We start from the raw sequence: 22,178 nt of genomic DNA, 5'->3' as shown, positions 1-22,178 counted from the left end.
TAGAAGGCAGGTAGTATTAACCATCCCTAGTTTACTGATGAGAAAATGGCACACGGAGTTTAAAAACAAATACACCAGGAGACTTTTTAGTTTTGACTAAACGTTGAGGCTCACCAGACTACCAACTGGCACACTTGACATTAGATCCACTTAGAGGGGACACAGCTCTCAGACAGGGCAGCCTTAGGAGTTCCTCTTCGGCAGGACCAGGCCACAGGACCCCAGTCCACTGAGCTATCAAAAGCAGTTCTCTTTGGTCCCCAAGGTGATGGCTCAGGTGCAGGGATAAGTGGCCATGGCAACCACCCTGGTTTAACACCTGGCAGGAGCCACTATTGCTTGTCACAACTCCACAGGCATAGCTTCCAGGGTCCCCACAAAGGACAGGACAGTGAAAGAGTCACCATACTTCACAAAGCACAAAGAATGGCTTCTTACCAGTTGTGAAAAGGTCTCCCAATCCAGTTGTAGTCATTTTTATCACAAGAGGTCGTTTTTATCATAAGCAATGTTGCGTAGTGCAGCTGACTTACTCCCTTCATCAGGCTCCCAGAGGAAGGAGATACAAAGTTAAGTGAAGGTCAAGTTCTCATGCAAAACGAGAAGGGAAGTTTTGCTTACCATTCCCACAATCACACAGGTAGTAAGTGGCAGAGCTGGACCTGAACCCAGATTTTACGGCTGTAGAGTCCTTGCTCTTAATCACTCTGTTTTAGACCCTAAACAAAAAAATGGTTCTCATGCATTTCCCAAGCTCAGATTACTGAAAATTTCCTGGAAGCCCTGCCTCTCCCAGCAGGTCATGTCAGGGATTCAACAAAGCTGGGTTCAGTGCCACCTCCTGAGGGGACAGGGCCACAGGGAGTCAGCAAACCAAGGAGTGCCAGCAAACACCACTATGGCTGCACAAAAGGCCATGAGGATTTTGTAAACATGAGAATGTCCAACCCTGCCGAGAAGACTTATAAAAGCTACTGGAGGCAGAGAATATGCCTGGAAGCAAGAGTTCAACAGACTCGGAAAAAAGCACCAGAAAATCACAGTTTATAGTTTCTTTCACTCATCTGAGGTTAGGAGAGAACACAAAGAAGAGCACGCGAGGGTGGAGGAAAGCAAGGCAGTGACTGGATTCCACGCAGGGGTGTCCGACCTGTGGCTCATGGGCCACATGCAGTTCAGGATGGCCATTGAGTGTGACCCAACACAAAATCACAAATTTACTTAAAACATTATGAGATTTTTCTGTGACTACATGTTGCAAGGTATTTAATGTGTGGCCCAACACAACTCTTCTCCTTCCAGTGTGGCGCAGGGACGCCAGTAGTTTGGACGCCCTTGGAACAGGAAAGTTAAGGTTACGTGCTCTCTTGAGGGCAGTCGCACTGTGGGGGCGGGGTCTGAAAAGTTGGTCAGGTATGAGAAGGAGCCATCTGAAAGGGGGCATTTCAAAGGTGTGCTAACTTAGAGGCACAGAAACATAGACAGGGCTTGCTTAAGGCAAAGACAAGCCTTTCACTAAAGAAATTATATGCCTGGGTGTGACCACCCATCATGACCTACCCAGTTAGGGCTTTATGATCAGATCATTCTGTGAGATTACTTTCCACAGAGCTCCTTTTTTTTTTTTGTCCACAACTTTGAGACTTTCGGCAACTTCTTACACAATGAGCACAGCCAACTAACCTTTACACCATATACCCAGCCACTTGGAAATTCCATTCCCGAGTCAAGAAGGCCCATAAAGAGACACATTCCTAAAAAGGGTGTTGGGGTGGAATGTAGGCGGGTGAAGAATGAAAGCAATCCCTAGTCCTGCTCCTCACACCTCTCTCAGCCCCTCTCGACCTCTGGTCCGAGCCTCACACTGTAAGGGGCAAGGAAACGCTCCAAGTCATGCTCAGCTTCAGGTGCAACTGCTACTCTCAGCTTGGGCCCAACAGGAATGAAGAAGGAGGGCCAAGTCCACAGGAAGCACAGGGAGATAGATTATCCTGGAGCGAAGCAGGATAGAAAGAAGTTAGGGAAAGCTCCTGACAAGTGAAGTGAGGAAGTAGGAGCAGACACCTCGGGCCAATAAGCCTCTAGGTCCTCTCATTAGAGCCGCCACCTCCATACATGATCAAAGGGAAACAGTGTATGGCAGGGAACTCCTGTAGTGGTCACAGAATTCAACAACAAGGACTGGCTAAAACCAGATCAATCTAAGATGGAGGAAAAAAATGATGAGAGAACAACCCCAAAGCTCATCATTATAATGAAAGCTGACACCACAAGTAGAAGGGGGGCCAACAGGGATAGCATCATGATACCTCTGGAACAGACCGTATTCGGAACAAGACCCCCTCCTGACCAGAAGGTGGAGACAGAATTTGGCACCATGAACACCGTGACATTTCAGAATGGACCATATTAGGGAAAAGGACACCCTCCCAACCTAAATGCAGAGTCGGTATTTGGCACCACAAAGTTCAGAGTCAACCCACTCTTGGAAATATACAAGGGCTGTCAGGAAAAAGTCCAACCACTGTTAATATAATGAGAACACTTTGTGCAATATTGATGTAACCTGGCAACCAAGAAGAGTAGACTAGAATGCATATGCATGAACAATGATGACTTCACTGTACTAAGGCAGTGGGGGCGGTAGACACCTCTGAGTGAATTGTGTACTGTGTGACCATCACATTCAAAATGACTGAGTGAGTAGAGCAACAAATCTGCATCAAATTTTGCATTAAATTTCTCTGTGGAAACTATTCTCTGTGGAAATAGTTCAGAAGGCAGGAGCTATAAGCAACTCGTGATTGGTAGCTGCATCATGAAAATGCACCCACTCATGCATCACATCTTGTGCAGAGTTTTCTGGCAAAACTTCAAGTCACCCAGGTGAATCAGCCCCCCTACAGCCCAGATTTGACACCATGTGACTTCTGGCTTTCCCCAAAACTAAAATCACCTTTGAAGGGGAAGAGATTTCAGACTGTCAATGAGATTCAGGAAAATACAACCGGCCAGCTGATGGCTATTTGGAGGACTGTGTGAGATCCCAAGGTGCCTACTTTGAAGGGGACTCAGGCATCATTGTCCTATGTACAAAACTTCTTGTACCTTCTACCTTCCTCAATAAATGTCTCTATTTTTTCATATTGCATGGCTGGATACCTGCTGGACAAACCTCATATAAAATCATAAGAACTGACTGACCCAGTGAGCAACTCACTTGTAAGTTCTACTGTGTCCACTCAGATGTGTACTTCTCTTCCACAGCAACTAGGTGCACAGCAGCTCATCCTGGACTCACCCCCTGACCCTTTCTCCAGAAACCCACATCCTTGCCTCTTTCTCTACCTAAATAACATTCGCTTTCACTCTCACTCAGACTTGTTCTTGAATTCTTTCCTGCGTGAGTCAAGAGCCTGGAGGTCCCGGAATGTGCTGGGACAAAGCAGCTCTGGCTTGGAGCTCACAACTGGTCCAGAGACAGGACGACTGGGACCAAAAAAAAAAAAAAACCCACCTCAAATACCAGCGCTTCTATGACCCTGAGAAAGGCAGAGGGAAGCAGAGTTCTAAGATGGTTAACCTGCACTGCTGAGGCTGAGCACTTACGTGGGGACTCAGTGGTTTAGGGACATTGGTTCCAGATCAGCAACAACCTCAGAGCTTGTAAGAAATGCAGATTCCTAACTCTGGCTGGCGTAGATCAGTGGATTGAGCACAGGCTGTGAACCAAAGGGTCGCCTGTCTGATTCCCAGTCACGGTACATGCCTGGGTTGCAGGTGAGGTCCCCAGTGGGGGCCACGTGAAAGGCAACCACACATTGGTATTTCTCTCTCTCTTTCTTCCTCCCTTCCCCTCTCTAAAAATAACAAATAAATAAAAATCTAAAAAAAAAATTCAACACTGAATGCTATTTCTGCTTTAAAAAAAAAAGAAATGCAGATTCCTGACACCTCCCTACACCTACTGCAACAGAAACTCTGGGGGTTTCATAATCTGTGTGTGAACAAGCCCTCCAAGTACTTCCAAGAGTACTCAAGTTTGAGACCCACTGGCTCAGCTAGACTGGTCTGGTTTATCAACCCCCAACCCAGGCAGCCTGGAGACTGAATCAGGGCTAAGGAGGAGATGGAAGGCAGGGGGACGGAGGGGGACAGGGGCTCACCCTGGAAGGCTGCTATTCTTTCCAAATGTTTCTACAATAATTAGGACTTAGAAGTTTATGTAGGATTCCTGAATTTAGTGTGACTGTCCCTCCCCATATTGTTGAAGGTGACCAGACAAAGTTAAATAGCACAAGTCAACTCCACCACCCACACCAAGGAGCTCACCGTCCCACAAGAAGGGCAGGAACAAAACACATGCTCTGCCCTGTGCGTGAGTTCCTCTTTGCAGGAATACAGGTTCCTGTGCTACACTCGGGTGTGACTAGCCCCAGCAGGTGGAGCCTGCTGGGTGAGGGCCTATTCCTGTAAGAAAATGTGAACTCCCCTGAAAGGCCTTGTCATTCCTGGTATCAGTCACCAAAGTGCCAGTCACTGAGGAAGTGGGCTTTAGGAAGGCAGAAAGGACTCATCATCGCTCTGAGCCTCTCCTCTGTCAAGAGCAGTTTTTTCAAACTGTGGTTCAGAGACCACCGGCATTAGAACTTCTTAGAGGTCAAAAACACAGATTCGTGGACTCTGCCCTGGGCCTACTCTATCTGAATCTCCTGGAATGGGGCTAGGAATCTGCCTTTTAACCAAAAACAAACAACAAAAAATGCTGAACATTTCTTAAACTCTCTGGAGTTTGGAAAAAAATGACCTTGGGAATACCAAAGATCAATGGCCAGGCCCAGGCTCCAGGTGGTGGGGCTAACATGGAGGTAGCTGGGGTGAGAAGGGGCTTCAAGACCATGAGAATGACCCACTGCACACCTACTTTAGGGTCCTCAAACCAGAATTGCCTAGAATGCTTGTGAAAAGCAGATTTCCAGGGGCAGACCCAGCCTTTCTGAATTTGAAATTCCAGAAGAGAGGCATGGAAATCTATGCTCACATTCAAACTGGGCACCATCATCAGGCAAGCCTGGGAAACATGGATCCCCAATCCTATCTGTATGTTCTGGTCACTCTGTGCTTATCTTCCTTTTGTCCTTCTGAACTTGTAGTAAACCCTGTGTTAAGGGGCCAGCAAGACCTCAGCAAAGCTCCAGGGAATCACAAGGATTTCATAACCACTCTTTTCCCTTCTCTTTTAGAAGATCCATAGCTCTTTTAAGTTATATTTTATTGTTAATGCTATTACAGTCATCCCAATTTTCTCCCCTTTCCCCTCTCTACCCATCCTCTCCACTCCCTCAAGCAATCCTCACACCATCTGTCCATGTCCATGGGTCATGCATATATGTTCTTTGGCTACTCTATTCCCCATGCTGTACTTTACATCCCCATGACTATTCCGTGACTACCTACCTATCTGTACTTCTTAATCCCTTCACCTTTTTTACCCATCCCCATGACCCCACTCCCATCTGGCTACCATCAAAACATTCTCTGTATCTATGATTCTGTTTCTGTTCTAATTGCTTATTTTGCTTTTTAGATTCAACTGTTGATATGCAATTATTGCCACTTTCTTGTTCACAATTTTGATCTTCTTCTTAAAGAAGACCCATTAACATTTCACATCATACTGGTTTGGTGGTGATAAACTCTGTTAGCTTTTTCTTGCCTGGGAAGCTCTTTATCTGTCTTTTGGTTCCAAATGGTAGCTTTTCTGGGTAAAGCAATCTTGGTTGGAGGTCCCTACTTTTTATCACTTTGAATATTTCTTGCTAATCCCTTCTAACTTGAAAAATTTTGAGAAACAAGCTGATAGTCTTATGGGAGCTCCCTTGTAGGTAACTAACTGCTTTTTTCTTGCTGCTTTTAAGATTCTTTGTATTTAACCTTTGACATTTTAATTATGATGTGTCTTTGTGTGGGCCTCTTTGGGTTCATCTTTTCAGGGATGAAAAAGCACTCTCTGCACTTCCTGGACTTCTGTGTCTATTTCCTTCACCAAGTTAAGAAATTTGCTGTCATTTTTTAAAATAGGTTTCCAATTTCTTGTTCTTTCTCTTCTCCTTTAAGCACCCCCATGATGCAAATGTTGGTACACTTGAAGTTGCCCCAGAGGCTCCTCATACCCACTCTTAAGCTAGGATTTTAAGGGAGCACAAAGCACCCTCCCTAAGCCCATGTAAGTGTGTCAATGGTGAAGCCCTTGAGAGCCCCAAGGGAGATATCCTTGGGACACACACTGAGGCTCTGAATTCTGATGCCCCACACTAGAAGACTATTCAGAAGCAAAGTAGGCACCCTGACTGATGTGGCTCAGTTGGCTGGGTATCATCCTGCAAGTTGAGGGTGGCTGGTTCAATCCCTAGTCAAGGCGTGTATAGGAGGTGGCTGATTAATGATTCTCTCCCCCTCTTTCTCCCTCCCTTCCCTCCTCTAAAAACAAATAAATAGCCCCAGCTGGTGTGGCTCAGTGGACTGAGTGCTGGCCTGCAAACAAAGGGCCTCTGGTTCAATTCCCAGTCAGGGCACATATCTGGGTTGCAGGCCAGGTCCCAGTGTGGGCCACATGAAGAGGCAACCACACATTGGTGTTTCTCTCCCTCTCTTTCTCCCTCCCTTGACTTCTCTCTAACAATAAATAAATAAAATGTTTAAAAAAAATCTTCCTTAAAAAAGAAGTAATGGAGGCAAGGCTGGGGATAACAGGGAAAAGTATCCCCTAAGAACACTTTAGAGGAGGAGAACTTTCAACAATTCTTTTTAACATGGCAATCATTACTCCATCACCACTGATGAAGAGAGAATAGAGGAGGATGTGTGAAAGCAAGACCTAGAGACACAAAAAGAAGGTGGCCGAAGAGGGTTCTTTTCTTCACCCCACCCCACTGTTGATACACATCACAAGACCTGCCCTACCCCCAAAGTCTGTTAGACCCTCTGAGGATCTGGTTTCAGCCTGTACCTTCCTGCATTGTCCAACTTGGAGGAGGGAGGTCTTTAACCAGAGAAGCAGGCAGTTTCTTCTTCTTGTGATAGTTTGGCAACATCAAGCATAAACCCACTTCTACAAGTCCTCCCCTCTAAGTGGGCTCCCAGATTTAAGGAAAAAAATTTGTTTTCCTTAAACAAATAGCATACCTGGTTAAATTTTAATTTCAGAAAAATGAGTAATTTTTTAACATAAACATACCCCAAATATCACATGGGATATGTTTATACTAAAAAGAATTCATGACCTATCTGAAATTCAAATGTAACTTGATGGTGCTTATTTTATCTCACAAGCCTACCTCTAAGGGGTGGTGGCCAGAGCCTCTAGGGAAATTCCTCCAAAACCTTCAGTGTATCACTGTACCCCAGCTCAAGGTAACTGTCTCAGCAGCTGCACAAGAGCACTGGAAAACCACTGCAGATACAACACTGGACATCCCACCAGCTGCACAAGAGCTACTCACTGCTTGGGGAAATCTAGTTCAGACCAAAGAAAGAATATAGGAATCAGCACATGGATCAATGCAACAGCAATGTGGATGCATGCAGTGTCTTTATTTGCAATTCATTGTAAAGCTTTCATTTCCATTCAGAGAACGTCAACGGGAAGCAAATGTTTTTACTATTTTCTGAGGGCCGGTGGGGGTGAGAAGGACAAAAGATGGGTGAAGGTGGTACCCTCAGGAACTGACAGAGTAGACACCCACACTCAGGCCTCCCGTTCCTTATGTACAACTCTGAACTCATCGGTCCAGCATTCAAGGCTATTACTCCTAGGCATGTCCACCCACGTCCTGCAAATGTATTCATGCCATTCTCTTATCTGCTAGAATGCTTGCCATATGTTGAATTTATAGAAGGTTTTGTTGCTGTTGTTTTAAATTTGAAGCAAAGATGGTGGGAGAAGAAAGCAGAGACTCTCAAGTGGACTGCCTTGACCTGACCTGTACACCTTAAAGAGACACACTAAAGCTGATGCCCCACCATCCCCAAATCCCAAAGATGGCTGGCCAATATGTTGGTCCTGCTTCCAAAACTCGAAAACTCTAGATCCACACTCTAGAAGAAAGCAACCCCCAGGTAACTTGTCTGAGAATGATGTCTGAGGAAGGCAGACTCAAAGATCACTTGGGCACATGGGCTAAGAAAAGAGCCCCAGCTTGGTCTCTAAGAGGCTGTGTTCTGCATGGGGAGGCAAAATGGCACGATGGGTAGAAAGATAGGCTTTGGCATCAGACAGACAAGAGTGTCTGTGTCAGCTCTATTGCTTGCTAGCTGTCCAACTGTGGGCGAGGAACCAAAACCAGAGTCTCCGTTTCCTCGGGTATAAAATGGAATAGAGTTAAGGACCTCTGTCACAGATGTGTTTTGAAAATTAAAAGAGATAATGCAGATAAAGCCTTAACATGGTGCCTGACACACAGTAATGGCTCAATAAAATTTTTTTTCAAATCTGTAAATAGGCCTAAGAATCATTTCCTTGTTGGCAAACAGCCTTGTCTCCAAGTCCAATTCTCTACCATGGAAATTAGGCTTGTGGTTCTCTGAAATGAGCACAAACATCGAGATTAGTTTAATTCCCTCTCACTGAGATAATCCGAGACCTTTGAGGAAAATGTTAATAAACTCCATCTACAGACAACAGAGTTGAATGCTTCCAGAGACTCAGGAGTGAACTGCTTTGCCCATTGACCCATGTGAGCCAGCTTAGTACTGTGCATGAATGCAGAAATATCCTAAGAACTGAAAAGCTGGGGAGAATGAAAATACAGACCTGAGATCTTACCAATCTAGTTATCTAGGGCAGTGATTTTCAACTTGTGTGCTGCAACAATAATGTGCCATACCTGACTATTTTGTCAGGGGCACTGACCCCTTTCTCCCTGAGGTTGTCAAATTAAAAAAGTGACAACAGCCAGCACAACAATAGCCACCTGATGTGAATGAATCAAAATTATACCTATTTTTGTCACATTGGAAAAACATACTTTTTGGTGTGCCACAGAATTTTAGTAATTAGTTTATGTGTGCCGTGAGATGAAGGCTGAAAATCGATGACCTAGAGCTATTCCAGGTAAGAGGGCATCTACCTATTGCATCTGCCCAAATCACCTAGGCGTGCCTCCCCACCCATGGGCAATACCATCTCTTATCAATGCCTTGGCAGATAAACAGTTTGAGATGCAGGGCATTGATAAGCCTGAAATGAAACTGTGGCACAGTTCCAGGAAAAAAACTACGGGCAATTGTGTACCAGGCATCAAGAGCACAGGTGTTGGAGTCAGACAAACCTGTACCTGAATCCTGGAAAAGCTGCGTGATCTTGAGCTAGTGACCTAATCTCTCTGAGCTTCAGTTTCCACATCTGTGGAATGGGGACAGCTAGAGTACCCACCTAACACAGCTGTGGTGGAAGTTAAATACAAGCATATGTGAAAAGTCTTGGCACACAGCAAAGGCTGTTGTTATAAAATACACGGTTTGTGAACCTATGGAGAGCATAAGGTTATAGTCCACTGCGGTTTCCCCGAGCGTAAGCCGTGTTAAACCAATCTCATTTTTTTCATATAGTTACTGAGCATGTTACACACCGGCTGACCCTCGCTGGTGGATTAAATGGTCTAATGTAGGATGGACAGCAGTACAGTTGGGTGGATCTCTTTCCTGGAATGCCATGAGGTTCTGTCCTCGCCCTTCTTGTCTGGTCTAACATTCTTATTAAAAGTTGGGAAGAAGAGGCCGAAACACCATGCTGGAGAGGCAAGCCAATACACCAGCATAAAGATAAACATTTATCTTACCAAAGCCAACAAAATGAAACAAAACAGGGATATTGTCTTGCAGGTAAAAAAATACATAGGAGTCAATGTTATAAGATGAAGGAAGATTGGGTGAGGAGTGGTCAGTATGGCAAGACGCATTTGTGCACACACGCACTCATTTATTGACTCGGTCAGTCATATTGAATATTGAGTGAATATTGAATATTCACTCAATAACCATAGGGGCAGCCACTCCAGGCCAGCCACTGCTGATGAAGAAAAGACATAAATGTAAAGAAGAAAAGACGCAAATCCTTGCACTCAGGGAGGTCACAATCTAGTGAGAAGACAAACTTGGAAATGGAATGGCACATAAGAGAGGAAAGATCACCTAATACCGCTGTCCAGCAGCGATGCTGGGATGAGACTCGGAGGATCGGCAGGCTTTTGTCAGATAACCTGGTAGGGGAAGGAGTGGTTTCCTAGGCAGACTTTACAGAACGTGCGAAGGCCCTGAGACAGAGCTGACTGTTCTGGTTGACTCTGCACAATTAGTTTACATGCGCATCTGGTATTTGGGAGAAGTAAGAGGCACAGACACATCAGGCCTCTGGTCTCCTGCTCCCAGTTGGAGTGCCCTCCGGGACACAGCTGCACCTTACCATAGGTGATGATAAGCAGCACGAAGTTGAGGTTTTTGAAGAGCCGGATGACGGAACTTAAGTACGAAGCATCGGTGGTTGCCAAGGAATAGCTCAGGGATTGGGCCCTGCTGGGGGGATGTTTAGGCTTCTCCTTGAATACTGAAAGGACAGAAACAGAGAGATCACTGAACATCGCTGTGGTGACCCCCGCAGAGTGACACGTAGACGAGAGCCAGCTCCGTCACCCAAGAAGGAGCTAAGACTCAAAGGGAAATATCAATTCTTCAAGCAAATCCTTTACAGCTGCCTCTCTTGTATGCAGCAAAATGATACCTATTTTTTTCATGGTCCATGGCTGAGTGAGTGGTCTGTCGATTACTTTTTCTTAATGGCCCCTGGATGGCTGCAACCCCTGGGGCCTCCCAGGCAGTGCTCACGGATCAAGGAGTCCCATCATAACTAGCAAATAACGCATCACAGAGCACTGAGAAAAACAGTAATACCCGGAGAGAGAGAGAGAGAGAGAGAGAGAGAGAGGAGCTGCGGCTCTGGGAGGAGTGAGCCCAGCTAGTGACTTAGCACCAGAGCGCCTCTTGCAGGGGAGGGGACTGTGCTGCCCGTGCCTCCTCGCTCAGAGCCTGGCGCAGGGCAGTCGGTGAACACCCCTGAGTGAGTGCAAGGATCTTCAGCCAGGAACAGCTCCAGAGTCCCTTCTGAGCTTCTCAAAGTCTGAATCAGACATCTGCCTCCGAGGAACTAGAGGACGAGCCTGCTCCTGTGGGAGAGGCTACTCTGATAGGAAGCACTGGGGTGGGGACAAGGGGGGAAACCATTCATTTTATCTTCTATTTTTGGTACAACTCGTGCAATCAATTTAACTGCATTGATTGCTATTCAGCTCTCTGGAGGCGTATCAGTTTAACCAGTGTTTTAGCTAAACATTTCCCCCAGCAGGGTCCAAGCAAGCCCCACATGGCCTCCCCCTCACCCCAGGAGAACCCCTCCAGTTAAAGGAAGCTCTGGAAATGCAGTTTCACATCTTAGAAGAAGATCAAAGCCTCCCCCTCCCTGCCACCCAGCCTCCTGGCTGCAGAGCCAGGCTACTTTCTTCTTGGAAGTGGTCCAGGCGAATTTCCTCCAGGATAACTTCCTGCTGTTGGGAAGCGCTCATCCATTGTCCATTCACCTTCCCTTCCAGGAGGGGAAAGAGAGCAAGGCAGGGGCTTACTGACCTCTGCAACAGCAGCTGCTTGCTCAAGGCCTTGGCAACCACAAACCAGGATTCAGGTGAGATCTTTCAGTTCTTTATTCAATGAGCTACTGTCTGTGCTTTTGATCACAAAGTGCCAAAATGTACAGATGTCCTACCTCCAGGATTCCAGGCCCCCGTCTGCCACCAACACAGGAATTTAGAGCTGGGCACATTACAGTTTGAAACTGCAGGTCTGGCCCAGTCCCTCCCTGGCTGGACGGCTTTTGTCTGCTCTTACCCACAGCTCCAGAGCTTCTCACGAACTCTGAGTCCTGTCCACAGTCTAAGACATCCTGCCAGCTTCCGGAAGCCAGCAGGCAGCTCTTCCTCAACTTGGCCCCAGGGGAGGAAATTGTCATGGTGGGAACAATTGAATGAGGTGAACGATTACAAAACTGTTTGACTCTGAAGGTGAGGCCAGAAGGAAGGAGTGAAACCTTTAACACGGTGAGCGAAACTTTCAGGTATTAGGGAAAAAACTGGTTAACCTTTAGACAGGTGAATAACCGACAGTGAAAGCCTCCACTCTGCTGTTTCTGAATTTATCACCACCCATGTAATATCACTCAGATTATAAAAGAGGATATAAAGTTATATAATCCATCAATCGTATGGTGATCGGTATCTAGACTTGTGGTAGTGATCACTTTAAAGTGTATACGGATGTTGAATTAGAATACTGTATACCCGAATCTTACATAATAAAGGAATTTTTTAAAAATTATATTAACCAAATATCTCAGTGATTAAATACACAAATGCATATAAAATTAATAGTAGTGATCTGAGGTTGCAATGAACTTGTACAAGGCTAAATTAATAGTCATTCTTTTCCTTATATTTTTTGTATTTTCTAGATTTTTCCATAATGTGCACATATTATTTTTATGTATTTTTAAAAAGCATTAAAAATGTGGTACCCAGGTATTCTCAGGTGAATCTATGAGATTATTAGTGTTTGTGGGTTACTTCTGTTTTGTTCCAGAAATTTAGAGTGTGGCATTAGACATGTTTAGGCTAAAATCCAACCTCTGCCACCATCGAACCCTTAACAATCTATTTAACTCCCCCAAGTCTTCCTCTCTGTTCCACGGGATCCATGATGGCACCTTCACTCACAGGGTCACTGAGGGTTCCGTGAAGTCAGGCATGAAGAGCACATGCCTGTAATAAATGCTCATGGGTTTTCACCGGGGGTCAGCAGCCTGGCCATTCATTCCGGTGAGGTCATATTGGGGAACTGTTTGATCACAACTAAACCTTTACGGAGCCACTGACAACACGCACACACAAGACCAGCTGGCACTGTATTAGGGGCATTGAAAACCAGCAGAGGCCGGGCCTCCGGTTGCTGTGAGTGTCCACTACATGCTACAGTCCTGTTCACAAGGCCCCATCGAAGCCAGTAGCACATACGTCCCTGCCTCCTCACCCCCCAGCAGCCTACTAATGAACTTACCAATAATGACAAGGATGAAAAGCAGAGTGGCGACACCTGCTATTATGTAGAACATGATGCTGATGTGGTAGGCAAGCTTGTCCTGGTCTTTGATGTTGGGTACCAAAACGGGAGGGACCAAGAACCCGGCTGCGATTCCGAGCTATAGAAGACAGAGACAGTCAATTAGTTACCAATGGCCAAGAGGTAATGGCACAAATTTAAAGAGACTCCTAATAAGAAACACAACCCCAGTCTTTCTTAAAACCTAGACAGGGACTGTTTCCTCCTCAAGACACCAGAGAGAGCTTTCTTTCGATTGACAACTCAATTCACACACACCCCTGACCACCCTCACCATCGATACCTACTAGAAAAAATTATAGCCGGGGCTCTCAGTGCAGGCTGGCTCTTCCCTAGTTGCACGATGAACAGTGATTCCTATACTCCAGTGTCTATGGTACAGTAAAGCAGTGTTGACTTTTTCTTGTGTCACTTAAATTCCTGATTTCACTGAATCTGTTAACCAGGAGTTCAGAGACCAGCTGGGGAAAAAGTTGAAGACTTCTACGGCCTGTAACCCCAAAACTTGCTTTCAGTGAGACTTGGAAGTCTAAAGTTATTACCGTATTCACAAACATGAAAGCTTAAGTTCGTTGTGTACATAACTTAGCAGTTGACAAGGCATCTGTAGTATAACGTTATACGCAGCTGCACACATTTGTACACACAGGACAGGGGCACATGCAAACTGGCTGTGGACACGCACACATGCCAACAACCTAAAACATCTCATATCACATCTCACATCTGCCTTGGAATTCCAAGCCTAGTAACCTGATATAGTGTGACACGGGTGTTGCCGAGGTCAGAAATGCCTGGATTCGGGAGTGACTAGCGGTGACACAACTCCCAAAGCCCTCTGCCACATGAAATACCAAAACAGAAGCTGAAAAACAGCCTGAGCCCCAAGCAAGCTTCAAGTTCCAAGGGTGAAGGAAGATAAGTCCATCCTCTGCCTTAAGGTCCCACTTTTCCTTTACCGTACTTGAAAAGAACTGTAGGTAGAAATGCAGTTTGCCTTAACTCCACACTATGATACCTACGGATCAGCAGCAGCCGGTCTACGGACCATCCTGACTGCCTTTCCAGCCTGTCAATCACAGCCACTCAAAATGGTCACTAGTGGCTCCCAGCTCTGAAATATTCACAACAGTCATCTATAGACCCAGTGTGGGGTTCTTCCAATGTATGCCAATCTACAATCAATAAATCAAGCAGCTCTTTAAAGTATCTACTATATGAAAAGCATTCTGCTAGATATTTTGGGAGGTACCAAGATGTATATAGCAGAGGTCCTGAATTATAAAGGAGCTTTATAATCTAGTGGGGAAGGAGTCTTTGAAATAAAGATTAGAAGACAACATATATGGTGACACTTGTGTGTGGAAATTATAGAATGTTATAGTTTGAAAGTTCCTTTGTCATCCTCTATTAGAGCATTTTTCAACTGGGTGCTATGAGATTTTTAAAAATATGCAATACCTGACTATTTAGTCAGGGGCACTGACCTCTTTTCCTTTAATTTGTCAAATTGAAAAATGACAACAGCCAACACGACAATAACTGTCCAGTGTGAATGCCCTGTCTTGAACTATAAATACATAGGTCATACAACAGAGTTGCATTTTGTCAGTCATGTTGCATAACAAGGTTGCATCTGATTGGTTAATTCTTGGTACCAAAAATCCTTATATTCAAGAATATTTATATATATTAAAAAGTCAGTCTGGAGCAAAAAGAGTTAGATAATTACTATTATTATATTTTTGTAAATCAATAGAAATTATACGTATTTTTTGGTCACATCAGCAAAAAATCTATTTTCTGGTGTGCCGCAGAATTTAGTAACTAGTGTATGTGTGCCACCAGATGAAGAAGGTTGAAAATTGCTGCTCTATTACAACCTAGTTATCAGAGGGCCAAATGGAGGCTACGTGGGGTTGGGCCCGAGAGGCGACATGACTTGTACAGCTTACGCAGAGTTCCAGCAGAGCAGACATGGGACAGCAGCTCTCTCAGCTCCTCAGGCCTGCACCGCCTCCACTGGGCCTGGCAGTGCCCTCTGGGCTGAGAGCCTTGAGAGAGGCCCAAGGAGTAGGCTTCCCCAGGAAAAAAAAAATATTTCACGTCCTTGGAGTCTTATCTAATCTTTGGTCACACCAATGTGTCAGAGTCCAGGCTACCTTCTTAAATTCTTAAACTGCTGATCTGGGAGACTTTGAGAATAAAAACCAGCCTAAACAGAGGGGCAAATGCAACCTTCACAGTTTGGACCCTGGGCCAGCGGCAGGCCCTATCCGGCCTCTTAGAGGCTTTGGAAGTGGAGATCTGGAGGTCAGAATCCTGCAGGGTCCCTTCTGCAAGAATGAGGGGCATCATGGGACGCCACCCAGGGTTCTGCTTCTTTCATTTCCAAAAGGACCCTGATATAGGATAACCTAATCCCCAGTAATCTTCTGCCTCAAGAAATAATTTTTAAAGTTTATTGAATTTATTTGGATGATACTGGTTAATAAAATTATATAGGTTTCAGGTATACAATTCTATGCTACATCATCTGTGTATTGTCTCCTTCCATCACCATTTGTCTCCCCTCCACCTCCCCCCACTCTTTTTCCCCTCTGGGAATCACCATTGTTTTGTCTGTGCCTATTTTTGTTGTTGTTGTTGTTGTTTGCTTAATCCCTTCACCTTTTTCACCTAGCCCCCAAGCCCCCTTCCCCTCTGACAGTGGTCAGTCTGTTTTCTGGATCTATGAGTCTGTTTCTATTTTGTTTGTTTATTTTCTCATAAGATTCCACCTATGAGTGAAATCATGTGGTATTTGTCTTTCTCTGGCTGGCTTATTTCACTTATCATAATGTTCTCCAGGTCCATCCATGCTGTCACAAATGGTAAGATTTCCTTCTTTTTATGGCTGAATCATATTCCACTGTGTACATGTGCCACAGCTTCTTTACATATTCATCTACTGATGGACACAGGCTGCTTCCAGATCTTGGCTATTATCAATAATGCTGCAATGAACATAGGGGTACATATATTCTTTCAAATCAGTGTTTTGGATTTCTTTGGATATATTCCCAGAAACAGAATCTTTAGGTCATAAGGCAGCTCCATTTTTAATTTTTTGAGGAAACACCATACTGCTGTCCACGGTGGCTGCACCGACTGCATTCCCACCAACAGTGCATGAGGGTTGCCTTGTCTCCTCATCCTCCCAACTCTTGTTTGCTGATTTATTGATGATAGCCATTCCAGCAGGAGTGAGGTGATATCTCTCATACAACTCAACAATAACAGAAAACCAAACAATCCAATTAAAAATTGGGCAAAGGACCTGAAGAAACACTTCTCTAAAGAGGGCATACAGACAGCCAGGAGACAGACATATGAAAACACGCTCAGTGTCACTAGTCATCAGAAATACAAATTTAAAAACCACAATGGGAGACTCAGTTTTCATTTTCTATTTTACTTTTGCCTGTTCTGCAAACTCGAGGGCGGTAACCGAACACTGTTACAACACCACTGGTCACAAGCACTTCCAGAGCAAATGTCACAATTAAAAACAGGTCTGTGCAGCCCGAGGGCTTTGGGAAACAGGAAGAAGCCACACTTTGTGTAATGGATCATTTGTCTTTCTGGTTCATACATTTGACAGAGCAAAGGTAAACCCAGAAAACCACTGGGCTGCATCTGGAATAAGAGTCCCACACCTAACCCGCATGTGCTTGAGCCGCGCTGAGAGCCCAAGAACCACTTTCTGCATCACCACCCACACTGGGGCACTCCACAAGGCCCTGAGTCACAAATGAATCAGAACCCTGGCACAAAGCTGCCCTTCGAAGTGCTGTCTGGTCATGGATATTCCCAGACCATCCAGGGAGGACCCCGGGGCTCCCACGAAAGGCAGGAGTTCTCCGTCCACACCACGGTGAGGGCTTCAGTCCTAATGGAATGGGGGACAGAAACCCTGGTCCAGGTCTGAGCCCTTTGCTAGGATCCCAGGCACCTCATCCCTTCTGACTCAGGCCATCGGCAAGGTAGACGCTGCTCTTCTTAGTAGGAAGCAGCCACCTCTGCAAACAGGTTCTCACCCACCCAACCTCATTCCTCCTCTGCCCATCACCTCCAGCCTGCTATTAGGGTCAATGGGAGCCCATCCTCCGCCCCAGGGTCAGGTCCTATTGCCTCATTCCTTTCCCTAGGAATAGTCACCAGGTCAGAGCTGGCACGTTCTCTCCAATTTCTGGGCTCCTAGGAAATGCCGCCCTGTCACTGAGGGTCACAAACATCCTCTCATTGGGTCAGCAGCTCTCCCTGAAGCAGAGACCTCCAGCTCGAAGGCAGACTTCAAACTTGGTCACCCTAGTACTTACTGTGGGGCTCAAGCCCATGCCCTTCATTTTATTTTATTTTTAAAGATTTTATTTATGTATTTTTAGAGAGAGGGGAAGGGAGGGAGAGAAACACTGGTATGTGAGAGAAACAGTGATCAGTTGCTTCTTTCACGCCCCCAACCAGGGACCCGGCCCACAACCCAGGCACATGCCCCAACCGGGAATCAAACCAGCCACCTTTAGGTTCACGGGACGACGCCCAACCCCCTGAACCACACCAGTCAGGGCCCATGTCATTCACTTTAAAAGAACCCCTCACCTTTGCTCCTTTCCACCTCAACATTCCCCGGAGACATCACCACTCTAACGCAGCGGTGAAGGGCTCACTCGGGCTTTAGCAGTCAGAATGCTCTCAGTTCAAACCTCAGCTCTACCAGCTACTAGATGTCTGATCTCGGCAAAGTTCATTCACCTCTTTGGGTCTGTCTCCTAATCTACAAAAGGAAGATAATGCTATCTAGTTACACTGTCTAGCTTATTGGGTCCTCCTGAAGACTAAATGGGCTGATTTGAATGGACTATTCAGCAGAATGCTTTACTCTGGACGAGATACTCACTCATTCCCTGTCTGCAAGCCTGGCTCTTCCACCCTGCACACTCACTGGCCTTTCCACCCTGCACACTCACTGGCCTCTCCACCCTGCACACTCACTGGCTCTTCCACCCTGCACGCTCACTCAGCCATGGGGTCAGGCAGGAGAGGAGGGCCCACCAGGGCCCTCAGAAGGCGTGCTTGGTTTCCTCACTGGTTTACTTACAGCAGACCCACAAACCACCCTCCCTTGGTTCTCTTTTCTTCCTTCCCTGGCTCCTTTTCTCTGCTCTTTCTCAGTTCCCTTAGTCACCCTTGACTCTGCCGTCTCTCATTCCCTCGGTCCCAGACCCCCCAAGCCTTTCCTGAAAGCCCATGTTGAATCCGACCCCTCCCCTTCAGGCAACGCCTTGCACAACGTAATCAGGTGCACAGTCCTCAGCTCTTCACTGACGGCGAAGTCCCTGCTCAAGGACCTTCAAGGAGCTTGCACACGGAAGTCCAAACCCCTCGGCCTGTGGTTCTTGCCTTTCTTCACCTAGTTTCAAGATGCCTTTCCAGCCCCATATCCACCCACCCCCTCTATGGCCCTGGTACTTCAGCCAGACGGGATGATTCAGAATTCCAACCTTTTCCCCATCGTCTAGTCTCTGCCTTTATCTAAGCAGTGTCCTTGCTGGGAAAGGTCTCCGTCTTTTCATCTCTCAGAGACCATCTCGAGGTCGGTTTTCTTTGATCATCCTAGTGAGGATGATCCTTGTCAAATCTACTCTGATCCTTTGGTTTTCAGCCATTTTCCTGACATAATCTGGTGCCTGGTGACCAGGGACTACCTCTATACATGGCTGTTGAATGAATGCGCTGGAATTAACTGGCGTGTCAGAAAAACATCGCTTCCCTTCAAATAAGCAGTGAGCCCTGACCCAGGAAAAGAAATTTAAATCTAGACAAGACTCTCAGAGAAAGTGTGCTATTAAAAAAATGGTTGGGGGCCCTTTTAAAATCAGAGCCTCATGGAAGATAAATTGGGGACCATATAGATTTCCACACACATAAAGCCCACCAACTTATATGAGCCAGTACAGCATGATGCCACGCTCCCCAAGGTTTTATTTATACGATGAGTGACCTCTTTCATATAAAACACATGGATACCTACCTGCGTGTATCCATGCATCTCTAGGACACTGGCAACGGTCTTACAGAAGACCCGTCTGACGCTAAGGTTCACAGAGGAAAACCGGAGCCACACAGACAAATGTAGGAAAACGCTACCATCTAAAGGCTCGTGTATGCAGAACTCTATGCAGAATTTATGGGCACTAATATGTGTTTAAAATGTAGTGCGCCTAATTTCCACTGCATAAAAAGAATGCCCACCTACTCCTGGGACCGTGTAGTGTGACAGCGGCGTGCACAGCACAGCCACCAGCAGCAGGGAGGCCGCGGAGGCTGCATCTCCCAGGACCACATCTCCATGGGGCACGACGAGCAACACTGGGAAGTGACGTCAACACTCATCGCCCCAAGTGTGGGCACTAAACCCCCCAAAGATGGGGCCACGGAGGCGCGCGTACATCATGGTCATCCTATAAGCACCACCACCGCCCCTCACCCAGTGTCACTCAGACCTTGGCTCACACCTATGGTTGAGGCGAGGTAGTGAGAAGTCAGAAAACTCCTTGGCAAGTGGAATGGGGAAACAAGCCACACAAACTGGCCACAAAATTTACAGCCAGACACAGAAGGTCACCAGAGCAGAAAGCCCCAGGTGCCTAGCCCTGGGTGCCTAGCAACGAGCAAAAGTGGTACTGGACCTAGCCCCCGGGGAGGCCTTTCCTCTCCTGGCATGTCCTGGTCATGGCAGTTTAGGCCGCCTGACCTTTCCTCCCTGGAGGTCACATCTAGGCTTCTGTTGTATTTCAGCCCCAGGCCTAGAAAAGCAGCAAAACCAGGCGGGTGACCTCCAGGACCAGCTGCAATGCCTAATGACCACCCCTCCTCATGCCACCAATCAGTGGAGACAATGACCCAGAAAGGTCACACCTGGAAAAACCTGACAAACATTCTATTGAGACCTCCCCTAAGACTACCCTACACTCCCAGCCTTTAAAGCCAGCAAAACAAGGGACCCAGCACAGGGTCCAGTGCTCCCTCCCCTACCGGAAATACACCCTCACCTTTCCCTTCCTCCTCTCCTTCCCCCGCAGGTGTGCATCTCCTAAACGCTAAGGGACTCCAGGAGACTTACAACCAGGGGAGCAATGGGAGGCGGCAGCAGCTCCCCCAGGTTAGGCCCCCTGAGCCGCTTCTCTTTGAGGCTCCAGCAAGCTGACAGCAGCCCCCCCCCCCCCTTAGCTTACTTCTCTCCTACAACTTTTCTAGGGAACCAAGGCCGCTCTGCCTCGGCTCTCCTGTTCTTCTACCCTAGGCCCTCTTTTGTTTCACTGCCCCCGGCGTTAATAAACGTCCTCTCCAAATCATCTGGACTCGTGGTGTGAAACCTTTTCTGCACGCAGTCAAGAACCCACGTGCTGCAGGCCGGCCCGAGACAGACCCGCTCCAGGCCTGGCTCCTGTCCGGTAGCACAGTAATTAATCCGGGCAACACGATGCATAAGCAGGGGCCCCGGGGCCCCACGTGTACGGGGCCCACGTGTACGGGGCGAGGTTGGAGTGAAGGCGCTCCACGGGAAAGCCACCTTTGGGCCTGTGGAGGAGGCTCAGGGGCCAGCCTGGGGCTGAGTCTGCGGGCGCTCCTGGAAGAAGCAAGGGGAACAAGGTGGCTGCTCGGCCACTTAAACACTTCCGTGCAGCAATAGTTTGATCATGGAAAACAAGACCCCAGCCACTAGGCATGCCAGGCAGCTCCTAGACAAATGCCCCGTTAAGCAATAAGCATGCAAATCTGCTCAGAGGGTGGTATTTTTGAAATCCCCAAATCCAAGCCCTTGGCTTCTTTAAAAGGCCAGCTCAAGGAGTGAGGAGGTGGCAGACCTTCAGAAACAAAAACAGTCCCATTGATTTGGGGGGAAATCATTCATGGAAGAGGTTTGCGGATTTCAAAGGCTAAGCTTTGGTCTCTAAGAACTTCGGGAGCAGGGTGAGAGCTGGTCAACCCTGAAGCTCCTTGGAGCTCCCTCCCCAGTCACAGGGTTTGTCCTCTAAGCTGTGGCCGCGCTGGTGGCTTCCATGACCCTGGTGCATGGGGATTTCCGCAGTCCTGGAGGTTAAGAAAACGCAAGAAGCAGCGGCTACTGAAATAAGGGTAGCCTGCTACAGCGATGGGTTCCTAGGAAAGGTACATGACAGCTGATACATGACGGTCACAGGCACCTCGTGGTGACATCTGCTAAGGGTAAGTTTAGGTCTACATGAGGGCACATGCAACGCCTCCTCAGGCTACCCTTTCACCAAGAGCCTGGGTCACCGCCAGCTTCACCACACAGAGGTCCCTCTGATGACAGGGCTGGGGGCCAATGACCACAGGCACGCAGGACTTCCCCCGTGACTCAGCTGGGAAGGAGCGAAAATGAAGGCACGTCTTTCCAACGACCCGGCCAGCAGAGTGGCAGAGGGCAGCGTGTCATCCTCTCTAAGTTCTTCATAATCGAAGGCAGCAGCATTTGAAGCCCTATGCCAGTGCTTTGACACGCCAACCCTGGGTCACAGCGACTGAAAGACGGCCCCGTGGTCCTGCGTGCTGCGGCCCTGCTCGACCGGACCACGCCCTGCCCTTTGACAGACGCGGGGAAACAGCCCAAAGCAGAAGCAGCACAGCCGTGTGCTGTCACTCATGAGACAATACACGTTTCTAGTCCTCCCAAGTTTTTTCCTAAATCTGACTGGACTTTCTCAGTGACAGCCCGCCCCTTCCGATGTTCAGAGGTGAGAGTCAGACTCAGGGGGTTACTCTCGAGCAGGCGCTGGAAGAGCCGTTGCTCTGTGGGCCGCCGTGAGCCACCGAGAGCCAGGGCCGGTGCCTCCCACTTCAGGGCGTGCCTCCAGAGACAGGCAGGGTGGGCCCCAAGGAGCTTTCTCTTCAGG

General features: G+C 47.2%; 1 protein-coding gene across 4 annotated transcripts in view; it reads right to left on the bottom strand.

Annotated features, from left to right (window-relative positions):
- The window catches only part of FLVCR2 (FLVCR heme transporter 2), a 56,828-nt gene that overhangs the window by 16,055 nt on the left and 18,595 nt on the right, over window positions 1–22,178 (bottom strand). For all 4 annotated transcript variants that reach the window (XM_036012460.1, XM_028508127.2, XM_036012457.1 and 1 more), the window contains exons 2-3: window positions 13,156–13,297; window positions 10,463–10,603 (exon numbers count right to left, since the gene is read on the bottom strand). In XM_036012460.1, the coding sequence (XP_035868353.1) occupies window positions 10,463–10,603; window positions 13,156–13,297 (283 nt within the window). The remainder of the gene's footprint in view (window positions 1–10,462; window positions 10,604–13,155; window positions 13,298–22,178) is intronic.

Source organism: Phyllostomus discolor, chromosome 1 (genome assembly GCF_004126475.2).
Source record: "Phyllostomus discolor isolate MPI-MPIP mPhyDis1 chromosome 1, mPhyDis1.pri.v3, whole genome shotgun sequence".
In the NCBI taxonomy this organism is placed as follows: Eukaryota; Metazoa; Chordata; class Mammalia; order Chiroptera; family Phyllostomidae; genus Phyllostomus; species Phyllostomus discolor.
Note: the sequence above shows the minus strand (reverse complement) of the source record. Positions and strands in the feature narration are given on the sequence as shown.